This window comes from Ostrinia furnacalis, unplaced genomic scaffold (genome assembly GCF_004193835.3).
Source record: "Ostrinia furnacalis isolate ACB-3 unplaced genomic scaffold, ASM419383v2 OfSCF4445, whole genome shotgun sequence".
NCBI lineage: Eukaryota > Metazoa > Arthropoda > Insecta > Lepidoptera > Crambidae > Ostrinia > Ostrinia furnacalis.
The window spans coordinates 1,331-25,769 of NW_021134684.1; the positions used below are offsets into that span (position 1 = coordinate 1,331).

At 33.4% G+C, this 24,439-nt stretch overlaps 1 protein-coding gene and 1 long non-coding RNA gene across 2 annotated transcripts; both read right to left on the reverse strand.

The window, feature by feature from the left end:
* Positions 1–958: 958 nt before the first annotated feature.
* On the reverse strand, positions 959–5,169 carry LOC114359533 (uncharacterized). The gene is made up of 4 exons (XM_028313965.1): positions 2,475–5,169; positions 2,073–2,177; positions 1,748–1,816; positions 959–1,453 (listed from the first exon to the last, which is right to left on the reverse strand). Coding segments are annotated over exons 1-4 (561 nt in total). The 5' UTR covers positions 2,477–5,169; the 3' UTR covers positions 959–1,068.
* A 14,952-nt stretch (positions 5,170–20,121) lies between these two features.
* Positions 20,122–20,650, reverse strand: LOC114359539 (uncharacterized). Its single transcript, XR_003656433.1, has 2 exons — positions 20,468–20,650; positions 20,122–20,159 (listed from the first exon to the last, which is right to left on the reverse strand). It is a non-coding gene; the product is annotated as an uncharacterized LOC114359539 (long non-coding RNA).
* Positions 20,651–24,439: the final 3,789 nt, after the last annotated feature.

Genomic DNA, 24,439 nt, shown 5'->3' on the forward strand with positions numbered 1-24,439 from the left:
TACTTTTTAAGGAATATACATTTATGGATATATTTTGATTATTTTTTTCAAATGTTCTTATATCTGTGAAAGTAACAGGGAAGTTTAGACCATCAATATTCAATACGTCTTGAAAATTAGGATAGGACGATGGACGATCTCCGTTGCGTTTTGCAGGATAAAGGGCTGCGACAACGCTCCATAAAAAACAAAAGCTATCTTTGTTTTGGATATTGATGCATGCTTTTTTCTTTTTTAAATATAATGGCAAATCCATATAACTAGAACCTGAACCACTTAAAGGATCGAATTTATTGATATTAATCTCTACATAAATGTTATTTAGAAAGGCCCACCCACTGTCACGGTCCTGAAATTCTTCAACTTTTTTACACAAGTTATTAACAACAGAGTCAAATATTTGGTTCCAGTTAAAGTTACGATGTATTGTTATATTCTTAGTGGCAAATGATTTAACGTCTTGGGAATCATTTTTTAGTAAAATGAAATTAGCAAAATACTCAATATTTATCTTTAAACTTACGTATTTTTTTAACGACTTTTCGATAAGACTACATAATTTTCCACGTTTACTGTTTAAAAATATATCCGGTAAAGTTGACTCGTGTTCCACATTTGCTGGAATTCTAAATGATGCAATACGACCTTTAAATGCAGAGGTTACCTTAAGTACTCCGTCTTCTACCGGAACCGCACATTTGTTTTTGTGCGCATTACTCCTCAAGTGACCTATCCAATGCGTATTTTCCACGCGGGTACCACAAGCAGTACAAAAAGGCATGTTATCAATACACTTTAAGCTGAAATAACGTCTTTAGGTATTTTACTAGTAAACAATAACGTAGTACAGTTAACGGGAATTACAGAATTTATGAATTATACAACAAACTATGGCTTATAAATTCTAAAAGAAGATTTAGGTTTAAGATTTAACAGAAAATTAACGAGAGTCTAACTCTTGATGTTCATATATGACTAAACTTAAAAGCCTATAGGAAAATGCAACAAAAAATATATTAGATGCTATTTATTTAAATCATTCTCAGAATAGAACTAACTAACTTAAAACTAAGATTTAAAGTTTATTTTATTATTATAAAATATTGGCTCGCGGTCTTCAAACAATTTCTTCGTGGTCTTCATAAATTTTTGAAGATCCCGCCACTGCGATGTTTCGGTGTTAAGCTGAACCTTCAGCGTGTGCAGCGTCTTCTTGTAGCGATCCGCGGGCGGCGTCTTGAGCGCGTCCCTGGTGTTGTAAACACGCACCTCCACGTAATAAGCGCCCTCGAGCGGAACCGTTCGCCGCACGACACCGTTGGCCACCTTCGAGGTCAGGCTGCTGTCCAGCTGCTGACGACCGACTTTTAGTCGTTGAGAGTTTTCGATGGCGACACTTTCGTCTTCGTCGGATAGTAGCCCGAACAGATCCGTAGAACTCTTCGTTGGAGCTCTGAAAATTAAAACATTAAAGCATTATTTACGACTTAAAATAGTGTACATGTATTAAAATATCAATTGTTTGTATTTTCCAAATCGGTATTTCTATCTAACCTAACTTATTAACTGCACTGCCTAGTTAGTTTATCTCTATTATGTGTCTAGTAAGTTGGCTGGTAGAAAATACCTATTAATTAGGTCCTCTGTTTAAATATAATTTATTAGGCAATAAAAAAGATCGAAAACAACATTTGTAGAAAAACATCAGATATGATATCTGCATAAAGCTTAACAAATTAATACTCACCGAGGTCTAGAAGCTACAGGTTTCTTTTTCAGCGCTGCTGGCTGCACAGTTTCACACTCAGAGTCTGATCTGTGAAATTAATAAGAAATAAATTAATAAACTTGCGTTATGAGGTTGCATTTTTTGATCACACATCTTTGCCTTAGCAAAGTAATTGCATGTAAAGATGTAGACATAATACTACAGAATATTTAATAATAAGTACTACTAAAAATTAAATAGTTCATTAAAATTTTAGTAGTTACATTAAAATAATCATACTATGTTACAATAAAAATATCATACTATGTTAGTTACATTAAAATGATCATACTATATTACGTACCTTGATGAAGTTGGCGCAGTCTTCCTCTTCTTCGTATGTTTACGAGGGTTAGCGATGATGGAGGTGGAACTCCCACCGAATGTGGATTCAAACTCTGAGTCAGACCTGTAAAGATAATGACAATTCAAAGTCACATAATTTCCATCCTGTGCAATGAAAGTACACTCTGCAACGAATAGTAAACGAACAACAGTTTATAGTCAACGTCAAAAATATGTATATACTTTGACAAACGCTGCAAAACATTAAAGTTAGTTTTAAATCTTCAGTGCTAATAGTCTTAAACTTTAAAGTAACATGATTTACATGATGTTTGGCTAACTATTAACTAAACTAACGAATCTCTCCATCAAATCTAAACATATCACAGTTAAAAATAGTCAAAATAAAAAATATACTCACATATTGAACACTCACAATTTACTCAAGATGTGACGTCACTGGAGCTAGTTCCTCCTTCTGAAGCACTTCGAAATACAGAATGAAGCTCATACTGCGAGCCCCCAAATTTAAAGGGAAAATATTGATAATTCAGCAATAAGGTTAGGCCCATCGCAAACGTTACGTACCGAGAAAACAATGCTCCTATGGAGTAGTGGCGTACCGGTAGTTCGGTACGCTATAACAGAGGTTGCATGTTCGATTCCCGCTCAATACAAAATATTTGTGTCATGAACATATATTTTTATGTAACATAATATTCGAAATTTATTGAAAAAATATTATCACTTTCTGCAGTCGATTTATACAGCTTGCGCATTGCGTTCACGCCGGGCCTAATGCTTATGCACACTCAGGTATTTACGAAAACTGGGGCGATGACGCGAATTCCTGTATGAAAATATACTACGGTGAAGACAAATTAAATATAATTACAAAATCACGATTTGATTTAAACTAAAACATAGTAAATATTGCATGATTTTGTGGGTATATTTAACATTTCAAAATATTTGACGTTATTAGTTTTAAATTAAACTTGAAATGATAACATGATAATTATCTTGATTTACTTAATATAAAATATAAGACTAAGGTTGATTTGCACCAATTTACCTATGACCTTAACTATGACAATGACCAGTTTGTCCACACCAGGAGTTTGAGACAGATTTTTGACGATTTTTAAAGTTTAAATAAAATGGTGCAACTCAGCCTGATTGCAATTATTACGCTTCCGAAAGTTAGTTTTACAATGTTTTGGTTTGTTCTCATAATTCATTCGATTGATCATAATAATGAAGTACATAGTTAATAAACTTTACCTACGTAATTATTGGTCAATCAATATAATATGTTTTAGTACTGTAGTAGTAATGTTCTGAAGGTTGGTTGGAAGAGATCGCTTTTTAACGATACGACACCGTAACAACTTTTTTGGTGTGCAATAAAGAGTATATAAATTATCTATCTACATCTTAGGTTTGACTTCTTTGCCTTATAACTGTTGTTTGATAGTTGTTGGTATGTGGGAATAAAAACAGGTTTTTATCCCTCACTACAATAATTACCTAATTAATAAAGAGACAAAGCCATGGTATAATTGTTTACTCGTTAAAATATCATCAACTTAGCAACCGGATGTCGGACCATTTCAATAGGTTTATAGTTGAATAATGCAATTTAACAATTTACGTAATTCTTACATCACAGTGCAAGCTATAAAATCATATAAAGAAATGGATTTGTAATCATTTTTATAGCACGTCAGTATGGTTTGTATTTATAGCAATCAAAGAGCTCAAGCATTATGAGAATGTGACGTCAATACAACAGCATTGCAACATTGCGCTTTATGTTACAGTTTGACACAGCAAAAATGGTATGTTAGTCGACGTTCTGATAATAGTGTAAGAGCCAAGGTTCATTGCAGGGACGGCAAACCAAAGTAAATTTTAAAATGTGTCACATCATTTTTAATTTAACGTAACCAATACTTTATATTATATTACTAGCTTTTTTCTCTCATTTTATGTTTAAGATAAGTCATGTCGTCACTTATTTATTCTCAAAAAGATGGATTATGATGAAAGTATTGATAAAAATATGTGATGAATAATTGCATGATAAAAATAAATAAATTAGTATTTATATTTATTAAATAAACCCTAAGCTTTGAGATGAAAATGTATACTAGTCAACCTATGATGGATTAAATTAAAAGATTGTATACAGCTCCTTGACTATGACTTCATGTTACATGGAAGTTACGTTTGGTCCAAGTCATAAGAAATTAGGCAGATATTATGATTAATATTTTATTTAGTTGATATTCTTAACTTATTTTTTAGAACTACCAGTCAACCTATGATGGACTATATTGAATGATTGCATACTATTCTTTGACTATGACTTCAAGTTAGACCAAAGTATGTTTGGTCCAAGTTAAAAGAATCATAGACAGAGATACAAAGACAAACTTATTATTTTTTGGTTGATATTATTATTTTATTTTGTTGAATTAATAAGTTAATGAGTTCCTTTTTGGAAAATCTTATCAATTTATAAGATAAATCATAAATATGCTATAACTATTAATGTATGGCTGAGAATTAATTAATAACCTGCATTCGTACGTACTATTAACATATTTAAATTTACAAATACCTAAAGTATTGTCTTAATACTCATTTGTTTTCGATGCTCGCTAATTTTAATTATCAAAATCGCTACAGTTTATGCACTTGGACCGCAACAGTGCTGAAATTGCATATTCCGCCTTCAATAGTCAGTTGTGTCAATTTGTGTGAAAGTGTTAGTAGTGTATAGTGGGAGCCTAATTAATTCATAAGGAATATCTTTTAGGTTTTGTATTCTTGGATGTAACCTAACAGTAAGCTGCCATTGGTATAACATTTTACCTATGTTGGATGGAGAGACATGAGCCAAGCTGGTACAGAATATACATACATACTGTAATTCTGTGTGTTCTCTCGAGGCAATCGGCTCATCCACATGGTTGAACGGTTTACCCATGGTGCTACCGCTGTATAAGGGCATGCGTCATATTGGCCCATGAATACGAATCTTATAGAACTTATGAATTATTATTGACTCTCACTCAAGATATTATAGTGTGTAACTCAATCGGTTTATAATTCTCANAAAATACCTATTAATTAGGTCCTCTGTTTAAATATAATTTATTAGGCAATAAAAAAGATCGAAAACAACATTTGTAGAAAAACATCAGATATGATATCTGCATAAAGCTTAACAAATTAATACTCACCGAGGTCTAGAAGCTACAGGTTTCTTTTTCAGCGCTGCTGGCTGCACAGTTTCACACTCAGAGTCTGATCTGTGAAATTAATAAGAAATAAATTAATAAACTTGCGTTATGAGGTTGCATTTTTTGATCACACATCTTTGCCTTAGCAAAGTAATTGCATGTAAAGATGTAGACATAATACTACAGAATATTTAATAATAAGTACTACTAAAAATTAAATAGTTCATTAAAATTTTAGTAGTTACATTAAAATAATCATACTATGTTACAATAAAAATATCATACTATGTTAGTTACATTAAAATGATCATACTATATTACGTACCTTGATGAAGTTGGCGCAGTCTTCCTCTTCTTCGTATGTTTACGAGGGTTAGCGATGATGGAGGTGGAACTCCCACCGAATGTGGATTCAAACTCTGAGTCAGACCTGTAAAGATAATGACAATTCAAAGTCACATAATTTCCATCCTGTGCAATGAAAGTACACTCTGCAACGAATAGTAAACGAACAACAGTTTATAGTCAACGTCAAAAATATGTATATACTTTGACAAACGCTGCAAAACATTAAAGTTANAAATCTTGCACTTTAAACCCGTACTCGGTCATGATGCAGTTATCGAAATCGTCAATACGAAAATAACTAAGATTGATACAATAACAGCAAAAGAACTTCTGTCTTACCTAACGGTGTCTCGAGATGTTAGTTTTCTCTTCGGCTTGGCTTTCTGCACAGGCTCAAACACTTCAAACTCTGAATCAGACCTGAAACATTAAAGTTAGTTTTAAAATTCAATATTTCCTAACAAAATTCCTCACTTTTAAACTATAACCCAGTCTGTGATGTAAAAAATTAAATTAACATGATTTGAATGATGCTTAGTTAACTATGTACTAAAATAACGCATCTGCATCAAATCGAAACAAGTCACAGTTAAAAATAATCAAGATAAAAATGTACTCACATATTGAACACTCAAAATTATGACGTCACTGGAGCTAGTTCCTTCTTCTGAAGCACTTCGAAATACAGAATGAAGCTCGTACTGCGAGCCCCCAAATTTAAAGGGAAAATATTGATAATTCAGCAATAAAGTTAGGCTCATCACAAACGTTACATACGTATCTGCTTAACAACTCTCCTATGGAGTAGTGGCGTGCAGGACTAATAGGTCAGAGGTTGCGTGTTCGATTCCCGCTCAATACAAATGTTTGTTAGTATGAACATAAATATTTTATAAAACATAATAGGTATTCGAAATTTATTGAAACATTATTCTCTCTTTCTGCAGTCGGTTTATACCTACAGCTTGCGCATTGCGTTCACGCCAGGCCTAATGCTTATGCACACTCACACACTCAGGTATTTACGAAAACTGGGACAATGATGCGAATGCCTGTATGAAAATAACCATGGTGAAGACGAATTAAATATTATACAAAATCATGATTTGATTTAAACTAAAACTTTATAAATACTGCATGATTTTGAAGGTTTAATTAACATTTTAAAATATTTGACGTTATTGTAGTTTAAAATTAAACTTGAAATGATAAAATCATCTTATCCTATTATGATATAAATGTTGATTTAACTTATTATGTAAAAAATATACTAGACTTATTGAAATTATTACGCTTCGAAAATTAGTTTTACGTTAAAATTAGTTATGATTTGTTTTCATAATTAATTCAGATTGTCCATAATAATGATGCATACATACAATACATAGTTAATAAACTTTTACATAATTACTTAGTCAATCAATATAATGTTTTAGCAATGGTATGAAGGTTGGCTGGAAGAGATCACTTTTTAGCGATAAGACGTACACCGTAACTATCTCCCTACATCCTAGGTTTGACTTCTTTGCCTTATTATAACTTGTGTATGTTAAGTAGTTGTTGCTAGGTGGGAATAAAAAATCAGGTTTTTTATTCCTCATTACAATAATCACCTAATTAGTAAAGAGGCAAAGCCGTGGTATAATTGTTTACTCGTTAAAATATCATCGATTTAGCTACCGGATGTCGGACCATTTCAATAGAATCATACTTTAATAATGTAATTTAACAATTTACCTAATTCTTACATCACAGTGCAAGCTATAAAATCGTATTATAAATAAATGAATTGTAATCATTTTTATAGCATGTTGGTATGGATTGTATTTATAGCAATCAAAGAGCTCAAGCATTATGAGAATGTGACGTCAATACAACAGCATTGCAACATTGCGCTTTATGTTACAGTTTTTTTTTTTTTTTTAATGAGTGCTATTGATATGCANATAAAGAAATGGATTTGTAATCATTTTTATAGCACGTCAGTATGGTTTGTATTTATAGCAATCAAAGAGCTCAAGCATTATGAGAATGTGACGTCAATACAACAGCATTGCAACATTGCGCTTTATGTTACAGTTTGACACAGCAAAAATGGTATGTTAGTCGACGTTCTGATAATAGTGTAAGAGCCAAGGTTCATTGCAGGGACGGCAAACCAAAGTAAATTTTAAAATGTGTCACATCATTTTTAATTTAACGTAACCAATACTTTATATTATATTACTAGCTTTTTTCTCTCATTTTATGTTTAAGATAAGTCATGTCGTCACTTATTTATTCTCAAAAAGATGGATTATGATGAAAGTATTGATAAAAATATGTGATGAATAATTGCATGATAAAAATAAATAAATTAGTATTTATATTTATTAAATAAACCCTAAGCTTTGAGATGAAAATGTATACTAGTCAACCTATGATGGATTAAATTAAAAGATTGTATACAGCTCCTTGACTATGACTTCATGTTACATGGAAGTTACGTTTGGTCCAAGTCATAAGAAATTAGGCAGATATTATGATTAATATTTTATTTAGTTGATATTCTTAACTTATTTTTTAGAACTACCAGTCAACCTATGATGGACTATATTGAATGATTGCATACTATTCTTTGACTATGACTTCAAGTTAGACCAAAGTATGTTTGGTCCAAGTTAAAAGAATCATAGACAGAGATACAAAGACAAACTTATTATTTTTTGGTTGATATTATTATTTTATTTTGTTGAATTAATAAGTTAATGAGTTCCTTTTTGGAAAATCTTATCAATTTATAAGATAAATCATAAATATGCTATAACTATTAATGTATGGCTGAGAATTAATTAATAACCTGCATTCGTACGTACTATTAACATATTTAAATTTACAAATACCTAAAGTATTGTCTTAATACTCATTTGTTTTCGATGCTCGCTAATTTTAATTATCAAAATCGCTACAGTTTATGCACTTGGACCGCAACAGTGCTGAAATTGCATATTCCGCCTTCAATAGTCAGTTGTGTNTCGAACACACACAAACGCATACAGTCCACTGCAGTCCACCACACAAACTAAGTTTTAAAATGTGTCACATCATTTTTAATTTAACGTAACCAATAGCCAATATTATATTAATAGCCTTTTTTATGTTTAAGTTAAGTCATGTCGTCACTAATTTATTCTCAAAAAGATGGACTATGATGAAAGTATTTGATGAATTAATTGCTCGATAAAGATAATTCTTTAAGGACAGATTTTTGAATCGTTGGTTTTAACTGATTGGTTTTGTCGGCCGTTTGGTGTAGTGGTTCAGAACGGACTACTATGCCGAGAGGTCCCGGGTTCGATTCCCGGCCGGGCAGAAATTGAAATGATGAATTTTAATTTCTGTGACGGGTCTGGGTGTTACTATGTATAATATGTATGTATTTAAAAAAAAAAAGTATATAAGTAGTATATCCGTTAATCTAGCACCCATAACACAAGCATATTAATTGCTTACTTTGGGGCTAGATGGCGCTGTGTGAGATTGTCCAAAGAAAAAGATATTTTTAACTGAAGAATAGAACACATTTTGAATTATTTCCCATATTGAAATTGTCAATACGCCAAACTTATTCTAAAGTTGAAACTTATCCAACTATTGAAAAATCTGGTCTAAATTTATTAGTATTTATTATTTGTTAAATAAAACTTAAGCTTTGAGATGAAAATGGCTACCAGTTAGGGTTTGTACCCGGGTAATCCCGGAACCGAAAGAACCGGGAAAACCCGGGTTTTTTCGACAGCTTAAGAACCGGGTTTTGAATTTTTTTTCGGTACTTTCGGGTTTTGCATATTGTACAGAACGTTTGCAATAGATGTAAATATAAATAAGTTTGTTTTGTATTCGTTTCGTAGCTTGTAATAGACCCTGCAATGTATAAAGAAATAGCGATTAGAAATAGACACAGAGGTGTATGTTGTTTGTGCAATAAAGATAAGCTAGGCCAGAAAAGTAGGCAATTGTAATCTTTATCTGTCATTTTTTGAATTGTATAGTGTTCTGTTGTATGTCGCTATCATACAACAGAATGAAAATATTGAGCTTCACATTCAAGTAAGATTGTGTCAAGTCATTTTGTTTGTACTGTGTTCTATTGTCTTTTATTTTTGTCTTTATATCGTGTTTATTGTTTTGTGTCTATTTTTTTGTATAGTTAATCGTCATTGTTTTGTATAGATCGTTATTTGCACTGAACATGTAAATTGTATTGAATTTGGTATGCAAATAAATTAACTTGTTGTTGGTGTTGGCTTCATTTAGAAAGGGACAAATAGGTAGGAAAAATAGGAAGTTAGAACGGATAGGAAATAGGTACTCACCCTCCGACGGAGGACAAAGACAGACATATCGGNACTCCCATCTCTACCTACCACATGCAAGCAATGTCACATTTACTAGATTTTGGTTGCTTTTGTTCCAGTTAGACAAGAAATTCACTAAAGTCTCACGTGTTTTGTTTATTATTCCAGATACATTTTGAGAACGCAATAGTTACCTGCATAAGGTAAACGGCTACTAGTTCGTGATAGTACGTAAGTTCGTAAGTTTTTTTTCTAGCTCAAATAATAAGCAAATGGAACATTATTTATAAAAATTCTTTATTACTACAAAAACTCTATTATTTAAGCTATCTAAAAAACCAAGTACCAACATTGTGGCGCCAAAAATGAGAGCAATACGAAGCTTCAAACTCACAGAGAGCCAAAAACAGCCGTGCGGCGTGAAAATTTTGCTCTCACCGTAAGGTTAGCGCTCCAACTTCTTAAGCTTATAAAAAGGCGAAGAAACGTCCATTTGCATAAAACTTGTAATAGTGGTTTCATGTGTTCCTTGACAATTTATTTGGCTTAGAAAAAAGTTATATGAAACCGTAGAATTCCTTTAAAATTGCGATTAATTGACTCACGAAATAGCGTACATATTATTTTTCGGGTGTCCCCTGTTTCGGGATACTACCGAATCAAGGATATTATGGATAATATTTTGATGCTTGGTTTTTAAATAATTATTTATGATAATTGAAATGTAATTTATGAAACAAATAATACATTTATTTAAGTTTCTCATGATCAAAATTCGGTATATGTTTCGTTCACTAGAATTTATATGACACGAGTTTGAAGTTTACATAAATGACCAATTTTAAGATAAATTAGCATAAGTACTACAAGCGTAATTTTGGTTTTAATTCGATTCGTTTTATTTATCTTGGTTTATTTGTATTTTATATGGGATAGATAATAGTTAATTGACACAATTTGACAATAATCCATGAATTTTACTTGGGGAATTTGGAATAATCAGTATCACGAAACAAGGAACCGTAATTATTAATACTTTTTCCCAAGTTCGTGATATATAAATGTATAGTGTTAGGTACTTGTATGACACATAACATCAAAGAAATCGACATATTTTTTAGTTAAAAATACTAACCTACCTAAGTAATAAATAAATTAAATTTATTATGAGNACTCTTGTTATGGAAACTTTGTTGTTATTTATTAGACTGTAGGATGATATTTCTAACTGCAATCGGTGTGACTCTCAATATGGTGTGTCTGAAGTAGGTACTGTGAATTTGTCTCATATTTAAAGTGACACTATACTCGATACTATATTAATTTAATTCCAACAATAAAGCTGAGTTGCACCACCTAACTTTGAACGTAACTGCTTATAACGATAACCGGAGTTTTTTAGTATAGAGTTTGACAGATTTTTGACGTTTGTCAAATTTAAAGTAAGTTAAGTTTGTGTGTACTTAAGTTTGTTTTAAGTTCACCCTGTTACAGAACAACACAGCCAGATATTCTCGGGAACTTTGTTTATTTATTGTTAACGAGCAACTTTTTGTTTCATTTTTATAACAGGCAAAAATGAACAGATTTAACAGAAATGGTAATTCAGAAACTCAAAACTTGTATCTTTAATCTCTCAAGCTGGGTTGCACCACCTAGCTTTGACCGTAACTATAACGATAACCGGTGTATTATGTATGGAAATTGACAGATTTTTGACGTTAGTCAAAGTTAAAGTAAGATGGTGCAACGCAGCCTAATTACTGTAGGTTAGGTACTTATGTTTGTTTTAAGTTCACCCTGTTAAAGACATTGTTACATTGCGAGATATTTCTCGGGAACTCGTGTTTTTTTTTTGTTTAATGTTAACGAAATTTGCAACGTATTTTTTATCTTTTCTTCTTTCTTTTCAGCCAAATGACGTCCACTGCTGGACAAAGGCCTCCCCCAAGGTTTTCCACAATGAATGGTCCTGCGCTGCCCGCATCCAGGCTCTTCCCACGACCTTTACCAGATCGTCGGTCCACCTAGTAGGAGGCCTGCCCACGCTACGTCTTCCAGCCCGTGGTAGCCACTCGAGAACTTTCCTGCCCCAACGGCCATCGTCTCTACGAGCTATGTGCCCCGCCCACTGCCTTTTTATCTTTAACAAACAGAAATAATAAACAATTGTTGTACAGAAAATCAAAACTTGTATCTTGAATCTCTCTTAGTTGCTGAGAAACAACATATCCCGCTATATCTGGAGTTAATAACTGATTTACATGAGACGCCTATCTATGCTAATGACATTATGTAAACGAGGTGATAATGTTACCCCCAGTTCATTATCTAGCAAATTTTCTGTTTAAGTATGTAAAATAGTATAGAAAAACGCAAGGACATAATCTTTTAGCTTTATGGTTTGTTTTGCCGATCCACGTGATTTTTTTCTTATTGATTCACATGCTTTATACTTACTCGAATTTATTTTGTGCACTTACTTTGAACTTTTTGTATAAATAATTGTAGATAGTATATTTTGCTATGCCTATGCAGCTCAAGTAAAAATTGTAGCATCTCTATTTCGAATTTTTTATAAAATAATGCAATAATAAACAGATATAGGTACATTTCAAAGAGTAAAAACATACTATAGCCTGACCAGGAACATAAAAACCCTGGCATAGAGGCGCGTCAATTGCATTTGATAGTGCAACACTGAGTACAGTCGTACCTGTGTTAATTTAATAGGCTAACTTTATGTATCAGGATTCAGGATTACGGGCTAATTTGATATTTTATAAATAAACGAAAAAATATTATTATAGGTAACCTGGTTTAAATAAATTAAATGAAACCATCAATCGAGTTAGTAGGATTTATTTTATTATTCATCAATAATCAAATTCAGAACTTGAATATTCAACTGCAATGTCTGCTCATGAACGCTTCAAACTCGGTACTTCTTTCCCAATTCCATAAAATTCAACACTTAGAAAGTGACAAAAAACTTTAAAATTGGTATTTGAAACAAACCACATCTAATTTTCATAGTGGACTGTACTATACGATAAACATGTCAGTCAATTTGACAACCTTGGTCGGAAACATTATTCAATGAAAATATTGTTCGAACCCTTAGTATTTCTCTTCGACAAATACTTTAACGCATTGTGAACCACTTTTCTTTTACGACTATAAAAAGATTTTAGCAATTTAATTCCCAAATCAATTGCGCACATTTAAAATAAAGTTTGTTTACACTTTGACAGCAATTGACTGACATGCAAGGTGACATGTCAATGAAGTTGTCAGTTACTGTTGCCATTAAAAGAAATTAGTACCATTAGTTTTCCGCAACATAGCGAGGGTTTTTATGTTCCTGGTCAGGCTATAATTATCGTTTTGTTTCGGAACTACACTTTTAACTCAGTGTGCTTACCATGAGTTTACGTTATGTGCTAGCGAGTACGCCAAAAAAATCTATGAAGATTTTATTTCTTGAAAGTAGCCGCTAGGGGCGCTGCACAATATGTCATACATTTATCATTTTTTACGCAGTCGCTAGCGAACACACCTAACGTAAACTAATGGTAAGCACACTGTTAGTTTAAAAAGAAACCTGATAAGTATGAACATTATAAATCGCCCTTTGAAAAGATTAAGGTAATAAGCCATTTAAATGCCTGCTGTATTCTAGGGCTCTATTAGCATAAACGTTTCCGGCATGAAAATTTCAAAGGAAATACCATCCTATCAGAAAATCTACTTACATTCTAGGATTTTATTTGAACTAATGTTTCCGGTATGAACATTTGAAATTTCAAAGAAAATAATATCAGAATATCGTGTACTATACGTAGTTTCAAGGTGCATAAAGATTCAAATGAGGGAAATGGTTTTGTCTAACGAGAATGTTATCGCGCGATGCAGGACTCGGGAGCCTTGACCTGTCAGACAACTGGTGGATATAAAACTTTCATCCATAAAAACATCGATTTAAATTATATTAATTTTGATGTTACACTTAGACTGAGTTGCACCACCACCTTATTTTAACCGTAACATTGACAATACCCGGTGCTTTTTGTATGGAGTTTGACAGATTTTTGACGTTTGTCAAAGTAAGATGGTGCAACTCAGCCTTAATATTACAATTTCCGTAACTACATTAATTTACTCATCATAAAATTGAGCTACATATTTGAAAAAAATCGGCAGTATTAAATTATTAATGCGAATTACCCTGATTTTAGCAGTGAGTAAACCTTTGAAAAATCATAACAAATCGTCTTGTTGTCTTCCACCCTACATCGTCCATCATAGATTTTTATCAGTTGTTTTTATTATAAAACTAGCTTTCCGCCCACGACTTTTGCGGAATTTTGTATGTCACAGAAAAACTTTATCACGCGAGTCCCTGTTTCAAAAACCGGGATAAAAACTATCCTATGTCCTTTCCCGGGACTCAAACTATCTCTTTGCCAAATTTCATCAAAATAGGTTCAGTGGTTTAGGCGTGAAAGCGAGACAGATAGACAGACAGATAGAGTTACTTTCGCATTTATAATATTAGTATAGATAGAAAAGCCTTGCCTTGGAGCTCATCTGTGGAGTTCCCTTGACCCGGTGGGAGAGAGGTCACCGGCATATCAAGTTCTCGCGAACAATCCGTGAATGAATTACGAGTTATACAGGTTCACAATTTTAAGAAGCTGTGATTTTAAAATCCACATCATTTTTCTAAAGATTTTTTTCAATCGCTAGATTACTTACTTGTCATCTTCAGATTATTTGATATAGTCTTATTTTCTACAGAAAATAAATCAAGTACTTCATCAAACGATTGACTGGCACTGTGTAATAAAAGTTAAATGATGCCCTTTTGTGATTCATTGTCAATGTTATTTGCCAACTATGGTACATGCACTTGATTCCAAAATACTTCTATAGGTACATTACTAGAGCCTATTTTCCATCCTATCCTCATATACAGGGTGGAAACGTTAAGAGATCTCACTCGATTATTTCTAAACTATACAAGATATTGAAAAACTGGTTACTGATCCTGAAAGTGCTTCATGAGCTCTTTGAAACGGTACCAATAATAGGTTACAGAATAAACTGGATCTATCTGAAAATTCAATGTTTCCAGCTTCCATACTAAATGTATGGCAGGCACACAATATTAGAAGTGTATTATTTTCAATTTTTAATAAACTCTTAAAATAAGCTCGTAAATTGTATTCATATTTAAAATTATTCATGGAAAACATTGGTTTTAGGCTTTACTTGCTATAATATTGTCAAGAGATGAGTGTCATGACTGTGGTAGTACTAATGTATGAAAGAAGGAAACATTGAATTTTGGATAGATCCAGTTTATTCTGTAACCTATTATTGATACCATTGGGTAGAGCTTCTGAAGCACATTTAGAATCAGTAATCAGTTTTACGATATCATGTGTAGTTTTTAAAATAATGTGACTTTTCCCAATGTATGGAAGCTGGAAACATTGAATTTTAGGATAGATCCAGTTTATTCTGTACCTATTATTAATGCCGTTTGATAGAGCTTATAAAGCACTTTCAGGATCAGTAACTAGTTTAATGATATCTTGTATAGTTTAGAAATAATCGAGTGAGATCACTTATCGTTTCCACCCTGTAGATCACAAGTTAAATACATCGTGAAGCTCATTACTTAACTCTACATTTTAACAAGTCAATGTATCAGGTAATACCCTTTTAACCTGCCGTTTTAATCTTTAAAAATCGCTAGAGCCTCGGCAAGATTGGCTGCGAGCCAGAGGCATCAGTCAGGTCAGTATACTGCAGTAGGACAACGCTCTACGAAGTCTATGTGATATAACGTGGTATTGTAGTTCTCTACTATTTCAACGTATTATCTTGTTGCCGTTGAAGTTAACCGTCAGTTCTTACATTGCTTTCCCATGCTTATTTAGCATATAGACTAGGATATTAAATGGACTAAGGCCCTATTCGATCAAACTTTTATCCGAGAATAACTCCTGCCTGGTATAAATGGCACATTGACAGTTTCAGTAAGTACATTATAACTCAATGTTTCAGTATGGGAAATATGTCAAAATGTTGAATAACTGGCGATTTATTCTGAGATTAGGTAATATTTACTCTTGTTTGGTCAAATCCACCCCAAAGACATTAGGATATGTAAAGAATAAAGAATGCAATGTGAGATTTTTTGGGAAAATACTGGAAATCTACTGAGAATTTTTATTTTAATATGAGTAGGTTTTCCTCCTCATATTTTCTAATAGATAAAAATAGAAAATATTATATAATTTATTAAAGCTCATAAGCTTTTCAAAACGAAATTCTTTGCAACTTTATTGCGCCTACATCTTAAACCCACATCATAATAGACTAAATTAAGTTTGGAAGTCACGGATTGCGGACGCTGCCAAAACCGTACGTCAGCCGTCAGATAGTTTGTCCGCACAGCTGTCCGGGCGTCCGGGGCGTCCGGACCCGGCATGTGGGTCACGGACCGCCCTTACCACGTTTTACAACCCCCGGATGTGTTCAAGAGCGAGATCTAGGAATGTAAGGCGATGCATCCAGTTATCCTTGGCTGTGATCGTTTTATTATAATTTCCCTTGTCGTAGGTCACGTATGACTCACATACTCGTAGTATTGTTAAGTCTATTGTCTAATTTGTGATTTGATCTTTAAAATAATATTACATTGAGCAAAACTATGTATGTAATTTTGATTGCCGATAAAGCCCAAAACTAAAATACTTTGTATTTTTGATGGGTGAATTAAGAGATAGGTATTTACTAAATATTGATCTATTTTTCATTTAAAGAAAACTGTAAATTTAACTGTTTCTGCAGTTAAATCACTCATGTATAGAGATTGCAAACCGGGTCCGGCCGGGCCGGACCCGGCCATTCTTGCCAGGCCCGGTCACCGGACCCGGTAGGTGAAATAATTTGTGTTGTTTATACCAAATCTACCAAATAGGGTATCAAAGAATCGAATGGCATATTTTTTTTTGTTTTTATTCAACAATTTCATTCGCCTTATTTTTTCATACAACATAATTCTCTCTTTCTCTTCTGCCTCGCCTTATCCCGTTACACGGGGTCGACTTTCCCAATCATGCGCCGTCCATTTGATTATATCTTGAACGCATAAAATAATTCGCCATAGTTAAATAAATTGAACTGGGTGTCAATTTTGGTACAAACTCTAATATTTAAGATGGATGATATCTTCGAAAATATGCGCGTAGGAACACAAACGTTCTTAATAAGACATTTTGTTTTTATTTATAGGATAGCCTTAAAGTTACGGGAAATTAAAAGGAACCCGTATAGAAATTTTCATAAAATAGGTACTTTAACTAGACTAGACTAGACCTAGACTGCATCCCACTTAACATCAGGTGCGATTGTGGTCAAATACCTGCCTTGTTATGCATAAAAAAAAACGCCCATAATCACAAACGGTGAAGCAGCAAATTGAACGCACAGCGTTGAATAAAGCTCTGTGATTGGTTCGTATCACCCTGTGCGTCCACGCGCACTGTGAGACCTCATAGTAATGTTTGTGAATGGCCCGGTTGAGAAACATACCGGGTTGCAATCTCTACTCATGTAGTAATTAGAAATAAGTGTTCCTTGTCAGGGCTACAGAACCCTAAAAACAGTCCCAAGTTTAAAAGTTATGTGATTATTTAGCCTATTATGAAAAGTACAACAGAAATATTAATTGGAATAAAGAATTGATCAATTTCATTAAGTAAATATGCTCACGAGTCATCATATTTACGTTCTACTTTGGTATTATTTATAGCCGCGAAAGCCCACGTCCGCACTTGCAATGTGAATAAGTAAACTTTGACATTTTAAAAAGAACATCAAAATGTGTAAAGCGTGTCGCGGCCTAATACCGCCCTCACAATACGCTGGAAATGCCCATAATCTTTTTCCGAGTGGCGTTCTTGAGATTTGCATAATAATCCCGGGGGACTTGCAATTCCACCGAATAAACATCTTGGAACAGTGCTTCTCGAAGTTTGAAGCCTCTTTTTTGGAGAACCCAAAATTTTAATGAAAAACAATCAGATTAATTTTAAGGAGTAACAGAATTATGACGAGTGATTGGGACACTTAATGGACATAATAAAAATTATACTGTCGACAACAAATAAAGCAATTACGACAAATAATTTAAAGTACCTAAGACGTGTCATAGTTAATATCATGTACATTAAGTGCACCTGATTTTGCGTCATCAATTTTTCTGTTCTATTTTAGTTCGACCATCTTAAATTTCCTTTGCTTTATCCTCTAGTTTCCTAGCCTTTCGAAGCAGATTTTAGGCTGTAAAACCTTTGAAAATCGTTCTCTTTGAGGGCGCTATAATAAGGAAAAGTTTGGCATCCACTGCCTCAGAAGACGTTAGACGCGACATGCAACTTCCTGAACTGGGTGCACTGAATAAATAAACTTGGAACTAAAACATACTTAGAGGCACGCTGTACTCAATTTTAGTTTGGGTAGGTAGTTCACATTCTTCCTAAGTTAAAGTTCTAAAATCTAGAGTTGTACGGCAGAGAGGTTTATTTCTGTTTGCTTAAGACTCCGTCTCATTTATAACGTACTACTTGTACAAAGTGTGATCTATACCAAGGCTACATACATATATTATTATGTACACCTATGTACACAGTGATGTTTTGACACTACGTTATGTAGGTAGATGTAATAGCGTAATATTTCAACAAAAAATACCGTTGCCTTCAAGGTCTATAATGTTCTAATTTTAATATTGCAAATAAATATGGAGTATTGAAAGTACCTCTTATGTTCTGTCGACATAAGATGTAGCTCTAGTGGCTGGAAATACATAAGTGTAAATAAAACTGACAACAACCGTGTTAATTTCAAAACTCCAACTTAGACACAGTAACATGAAATACTTTTTTAACTATCAAATGTTTGGTAAAAGAATAACAAAAGAAATGTAGAGCCGCGAACATCAATTATCTAAAATATAATTTAGATTTTGGACTGATAAGTTTACCGATAACATCAATAGAAACGAAATTAATAATACTCTTACCATTGGTCGGTAATACCATTTTGCGTGACTGACATTTTTAATTGAACAAAACAAAATAGGCCAGTTACCAAAACTACACATTTTAGGAGTGCATCTACGAGTAGGGGAGACCGGGGATAGTTGACTAATTTTTTACTAAATCATACATATTTTTTGTGTTTTCATCCATACAGACAAATAAATCGCATTAATGGATAGAAGAACTATTAAACTAATAAAAAACAACAAAACATAGTTCATTATTAAATATCATCATCATATTTAAATGCATTTTATAGAACATCAACTCTTAGTCAATCTACCCCTGTTCCGGGGTAGATTGACTATATGCCCGGGGTAAGTAGACCTACGTATCAATAAGCAAGAAATTATGAGAAGAGTCAAGTAATAAAACACTATTTTCAATTTAATTGAATTCTTTATTCAAAAACAATTATAATTAGGTACCTACAGACATCTTTAATAAGTCTTTAAAAAAACTATCAATTCTTAGTATTTAAACTTTTTAAACTAAAATCTTCTTCAGTCTCATTTTAAATCACATATCAATCTTTGTATACAGGGTGTCCCAGATGGGTGAATCAAACTGATAGGGGAGGTAGCTCTACTAATGTACTATCGCTAAATAATATGAAAAAAAAATAAAGCGCATAAGGACACAATTTTTTTTTTAAAGTGAAAATAAATCAGCTTTGCCTAAGTATTTGGCTATAATTGCTGCGTTTGGAGTTTATTTGTACTTTTTTCTTACTAATATTAATTGTACATGATCGCTTCGTTTATCTGTAAACAAACTTTCGAAAATAATGACTAGATTTCGAGTTGAGAGCACTTTACTATAAAAAAAATCCGAACTCAAAATTTTTTTTTTTCATTTTTTTTTTGGCATAGTACATTAGTAGAGCTACTTCCCCTAGAAGTTTGATTCACCCATTCTGTGACATCCTGTATAGTATAGTACTTTTACGTTTCCAAGTATTTCTTCTATTATCTAAACGTGGCGCCGCTTTAGGAAAGGGTCTTATTTCTTCATCGTTCAGTCGTTCGTTTTTATGTAGATCCTCATCGTGCTGTAGCAATAAAAAGAATGTATGTATTAAAAATCGAATAAATAGATAATTTGAAAGATATTTTAAACTCAAAATGTTATTGGGGTTGGTTGGTTCAACCAGCCCCGAAAGAAACTAGTCTACCAACCCCAAACGACATTTTAAGTTTCGATGGCATGGATAACCTACACACTGCCACCTAATAAAGAAATAACACAAGAAATAATATCAATATGGACTCATAAAACACTCTGACTAATAGGCAAACGGTTAACATAAAATGTGTAGGTACCAAATCAAAAAATATGCAACAAGAAAATATTACTTACATGATATGAAAACAAATCACGGGTCACTACTCGAAAACGGCGTGTGCCGGCGACGCGGCGCTACCGACGAATGAGCGGGGGGCGGAAAGTGATGCGCGGCTGCGCTGGGATGACGCAATACTCAAACCGTTGGCGAGTTTTTGGCGGTTAGTCTACCTACCCCTATATGCAACCATCCCCGGTCTCCCCTACATCAAAACTAAAATCCCAAATCTGAACATAAATCAAATGCGGTCGGCCGTTTGGTGTAGTGGTTCGAAACGGACTACTATTCCAGAGGTAGCGGGTTCGATTCCCGCACAGTACAAACATTTGTGTGCATGAACATATTTGTTTGTATTGGACTGGGTGTTTTCTATGTATAATAAGTATGTATTTACAAAAAAAAAGTATTTAAGTACGTTTATATCCGTTGTCTAGTACCCATAGTACAAGCTTTGCTTAGTTTGGGACTAGAAGCGTAGTGTAAAATGTCTAAGGATATTTATTTAATGCAGCCTGCAAGGGTGAATAGTATAAATAAAGCCTTACAAGTTGAGATGTGTTAATGTATAGATAGATGCCGGCGATTTCCTTAAGCTAGCACCTGGGGATTGCGAGAAATGGGGCGACGAAAATAGGAAATATAGAGGCTTCAGCGTACCGACTTGAAATATTTCTGAGGTGAACTTCTGGTTCCGTATCATTGAAAGTAATCCTTTAAGATTGTAAGAGGAGATGTGAAATGTAGTATGTGATAACTCGAATTGCCTTCGATACAATTAGTAAGATATTTATGACAAAAGCAAATAAGTAAATAGAACTACTAGTTAGTGTTTTGTCAGCAAGTTTTCTTAACTATCTTTTTTGAATACAAACTATCCTACTAATATTATTAATATGAAAGTTTGTAAGGTTTAATGGATGGCTGGTCGAATGGATTTTGGTAACTATTTCACGCAAAAACTAGTGAAAGATTTTAGTGAAACTTTGCAGTCATTATTATTTTAAATATTAGAAAAACATAGGCTATAATTAATTACGCAAAGCCAGTTCCAATACCGGCATCATAATCTTTTAGAACAATGCCACCATAACGGCAAAAATTTGTAAGAAAATGAGGTGACAAATAAAATTTAAACATAACGCCCCCGAACGGCTTCCTCGCTATATTCGGACAGGAATTCGTTTGCATACTCAGCAGAACGGTGTCAACGTATTAAGGTGGGTTTATAGCTGTATTATACTGTTTTATTGCTGCAATCAAGCAGAAAGAGATGTTCATGATATGTCCCAAATCAGAATGCAGTGGAACTGAAAGATTAAAACTGCTGCCCTCACTATCTTTCAATCCGTACTTTCGTACTAATATTATAAATTTTAATGCGAAAGTAAAGGTGTCTTTCCGTCATCTGTTACCTTTCCACGCATAAACATTGAACCGATTTAGATGAGATTTGGTATACAAACAGTTTGAGTTCCAGGGAAAATATAGCATATTGCTAACCCGTGTCTATCCGTGACATACTGACATTCACGCGGGCGAACTGTGGTCAAAAACTAGTGTAGGCTGAGTTGCACTACCTAACTTTAACGGTTACTATAACGATAACCGGTGCTTTTTGTATGGAGTTTTATATGATTTTTTTTACGTTTGTTAAAGTAAATGTAGGATAGTGCAATCAGCCTAAGTCTTAATAGGTCTATTCAGAAACATTTTGTAAACACTTAGTAAGTATGCCAATAAAGATGTGATATTGAATTGAAGTTCCCGTGAAGAAACCCTCCATCTCATTTGACCGGAGCCAATCTGACTGCACCGCAAATGTTGAAAGCGTTGTTTCACACAAATGCTTCCATAGTCTATTGTGCTTTGAGTCGGGGCTGCTCCGAGCATCCGCTAAACGTTCGCGAGAAAAAAGAACGTTTACCGCGAATGCGACACAACAATGGGGCTTAGAGGAAAATTCTTTATGGCGGAAAAACCGTGGAAAACAACACAAAAGATGTAATCAAAAGGACCGGGCGATGCGGTTGTAAAGTCGTAGTGATTACTGGGCAAAGTTGTTATTACTTCTTATTGCAGTTTATAGAATAACGGGAAAATATTCCTGTTAATTTAAAGATAATATAAAGAAACTCGCCAGTTCCTTTAATGCCTAGACAAATGTAACATTGAATAAAGATTTCGATTCGTATGATATTCAACTGTTTTAACGTCACTCGGTAAGGGCGCGACCGTAGCGATGAGGCGAGGTTTCGAATCATAGTCTTTAAGTAATGATTAAATAGGTGAATATCCGTTTTCACCATCAACCCCTAATTTTTAAGTGAGCTCTATGTTAACACATAACAGGAATTTTGTTTTCAAATGGGTCACTTATAAATTAGGGATTGATGGTGTAAACGGGCATAAGTGTGTCTTAACATTACCTTAATTTGAATGATGCTATGTTGGTACCTAATCAATTTAATAAATTAAGTAATTAATCCTTACCACCTATGTATTTGGCGGAGTATTTTCATTTATTTAGGTCCAATTCATTTGCGCATCAATTTGTGATCAAGAAGTCTCACTTTCCGAAATTATGCTCACAATTCCAATTCTGTGATCGGTTTCATTTTAATATTTAGATCAGTTAGTAGAACCTAGAATCTATTCCCAAGTAGATTCAAACTTGTGTCGCAGATGAGTTTGTATGTCACCAGCATATCTGCGATTCAGGATGCACTCCTCAATTTGTCGACTGCATTTCATATCGTCTATTCAAAGCTATAAAGACCTATGTGTATTTACTTAATGTATCGAAATAGATATTAAAAATGCATTAATTTACATTTCTACCGGATTTCTACACACACGTGGAATGTGTGATGGGGACTTGTAGATCTATCTATACTGTAATGAAAACTCACATCTAGCTCTTCATATAGTCGATTTTTTTTTTAAATAATGTGCAATATAAAAATACTAGCTGTCCCAGCAAACGTCGTTTTGCACCTAAGGATATGAAAAATAATGTACTACCTATCATAAGAATCGGTCAAGCCGTTTCAGAGGAGTTTTTTTTACAAACACTGTGACACGAGAATTTTATAATAATATTATTATTAGATTTTCAATTGCTATTTTCATCATATTTATAATTAGTTTACTTTTGTTTTAATAAAAAATGTGACATGCCAGTTTTGAAAACAGCAATAAAAGACACGATGAAAGCCGGTGAGGGGCGTTAATATTTTAAACAGGCCGAAACGGTCTCGAGGGTAGGGATTAATATTTGATCACCACAAAATACGTGGACAAATGAAGAGTTGAGGTCAGTGGAGGTAAACATTGAGTTAATCAGTGGCAATTCATTGAATGCTTTCCGGTTGATGGCTCAATGCGATTGCGTTTCAATAAACGTAAAGAACTTTACGTTAGGGCTTTACGTATTGAAATGTATACTTACGTATACTATACATAGTACGTTTTAATTTTGACACGTATACTTCTTATACTTTGTTATAGTTGTTTATTATCAGCCACCCTAGACAAAATGCACTTTTTGATCGAATCGAAAATCAAATCCGTCATAACTCCATATAAAAAAGGGCTTTCGACCACTTTTCGACTGGTTTGCGATTATAATTTGCACTTTACCACTAGACTCACAGTAGTTTTAGACGAAGTAACAGACAGTTTTTTTTTTGTAGTTATATGCATTTTTTTAACTTTACTCAAAAATTCAGACTCTAATATATTTACTAGATGATCTACCAATTCCACAAGGCATCTCGAACTTCGATTGTTATAGCGTATACTTATGAAATGTAGTAAATTAGGTAGGTAAGTAGGTATGACATGTATAGGCTCCTTAAGAGCATTTGACGATTTGCAAGAACTAATTTATATTATTTTGATGATTTTTTGATAATTTTGATTTTGATTTTGATTTTGATGATTTTTTATTAAATAATTTTGATGAAATTGGCAATAAAACAATTACT

Coding starts and splice junctions, on each gene's coding strand:
- LOC114359533 (XM_028313965.1), bottom strand. Junction 1,817..2,072: donor ACTGCGCCAACTTCATCAAG/GTACGTAATATA, acceptor TTAATTTCACAG/ATCAGACTCTGAGTGTGAAA. Junction 1,454..1,747: donor CCTGTAGCTTCTAGACCTCG/GTGAGTATTAAT, acceptor TTTAATTTTCAG/AGCTCCAACGAAGAGTTCTA.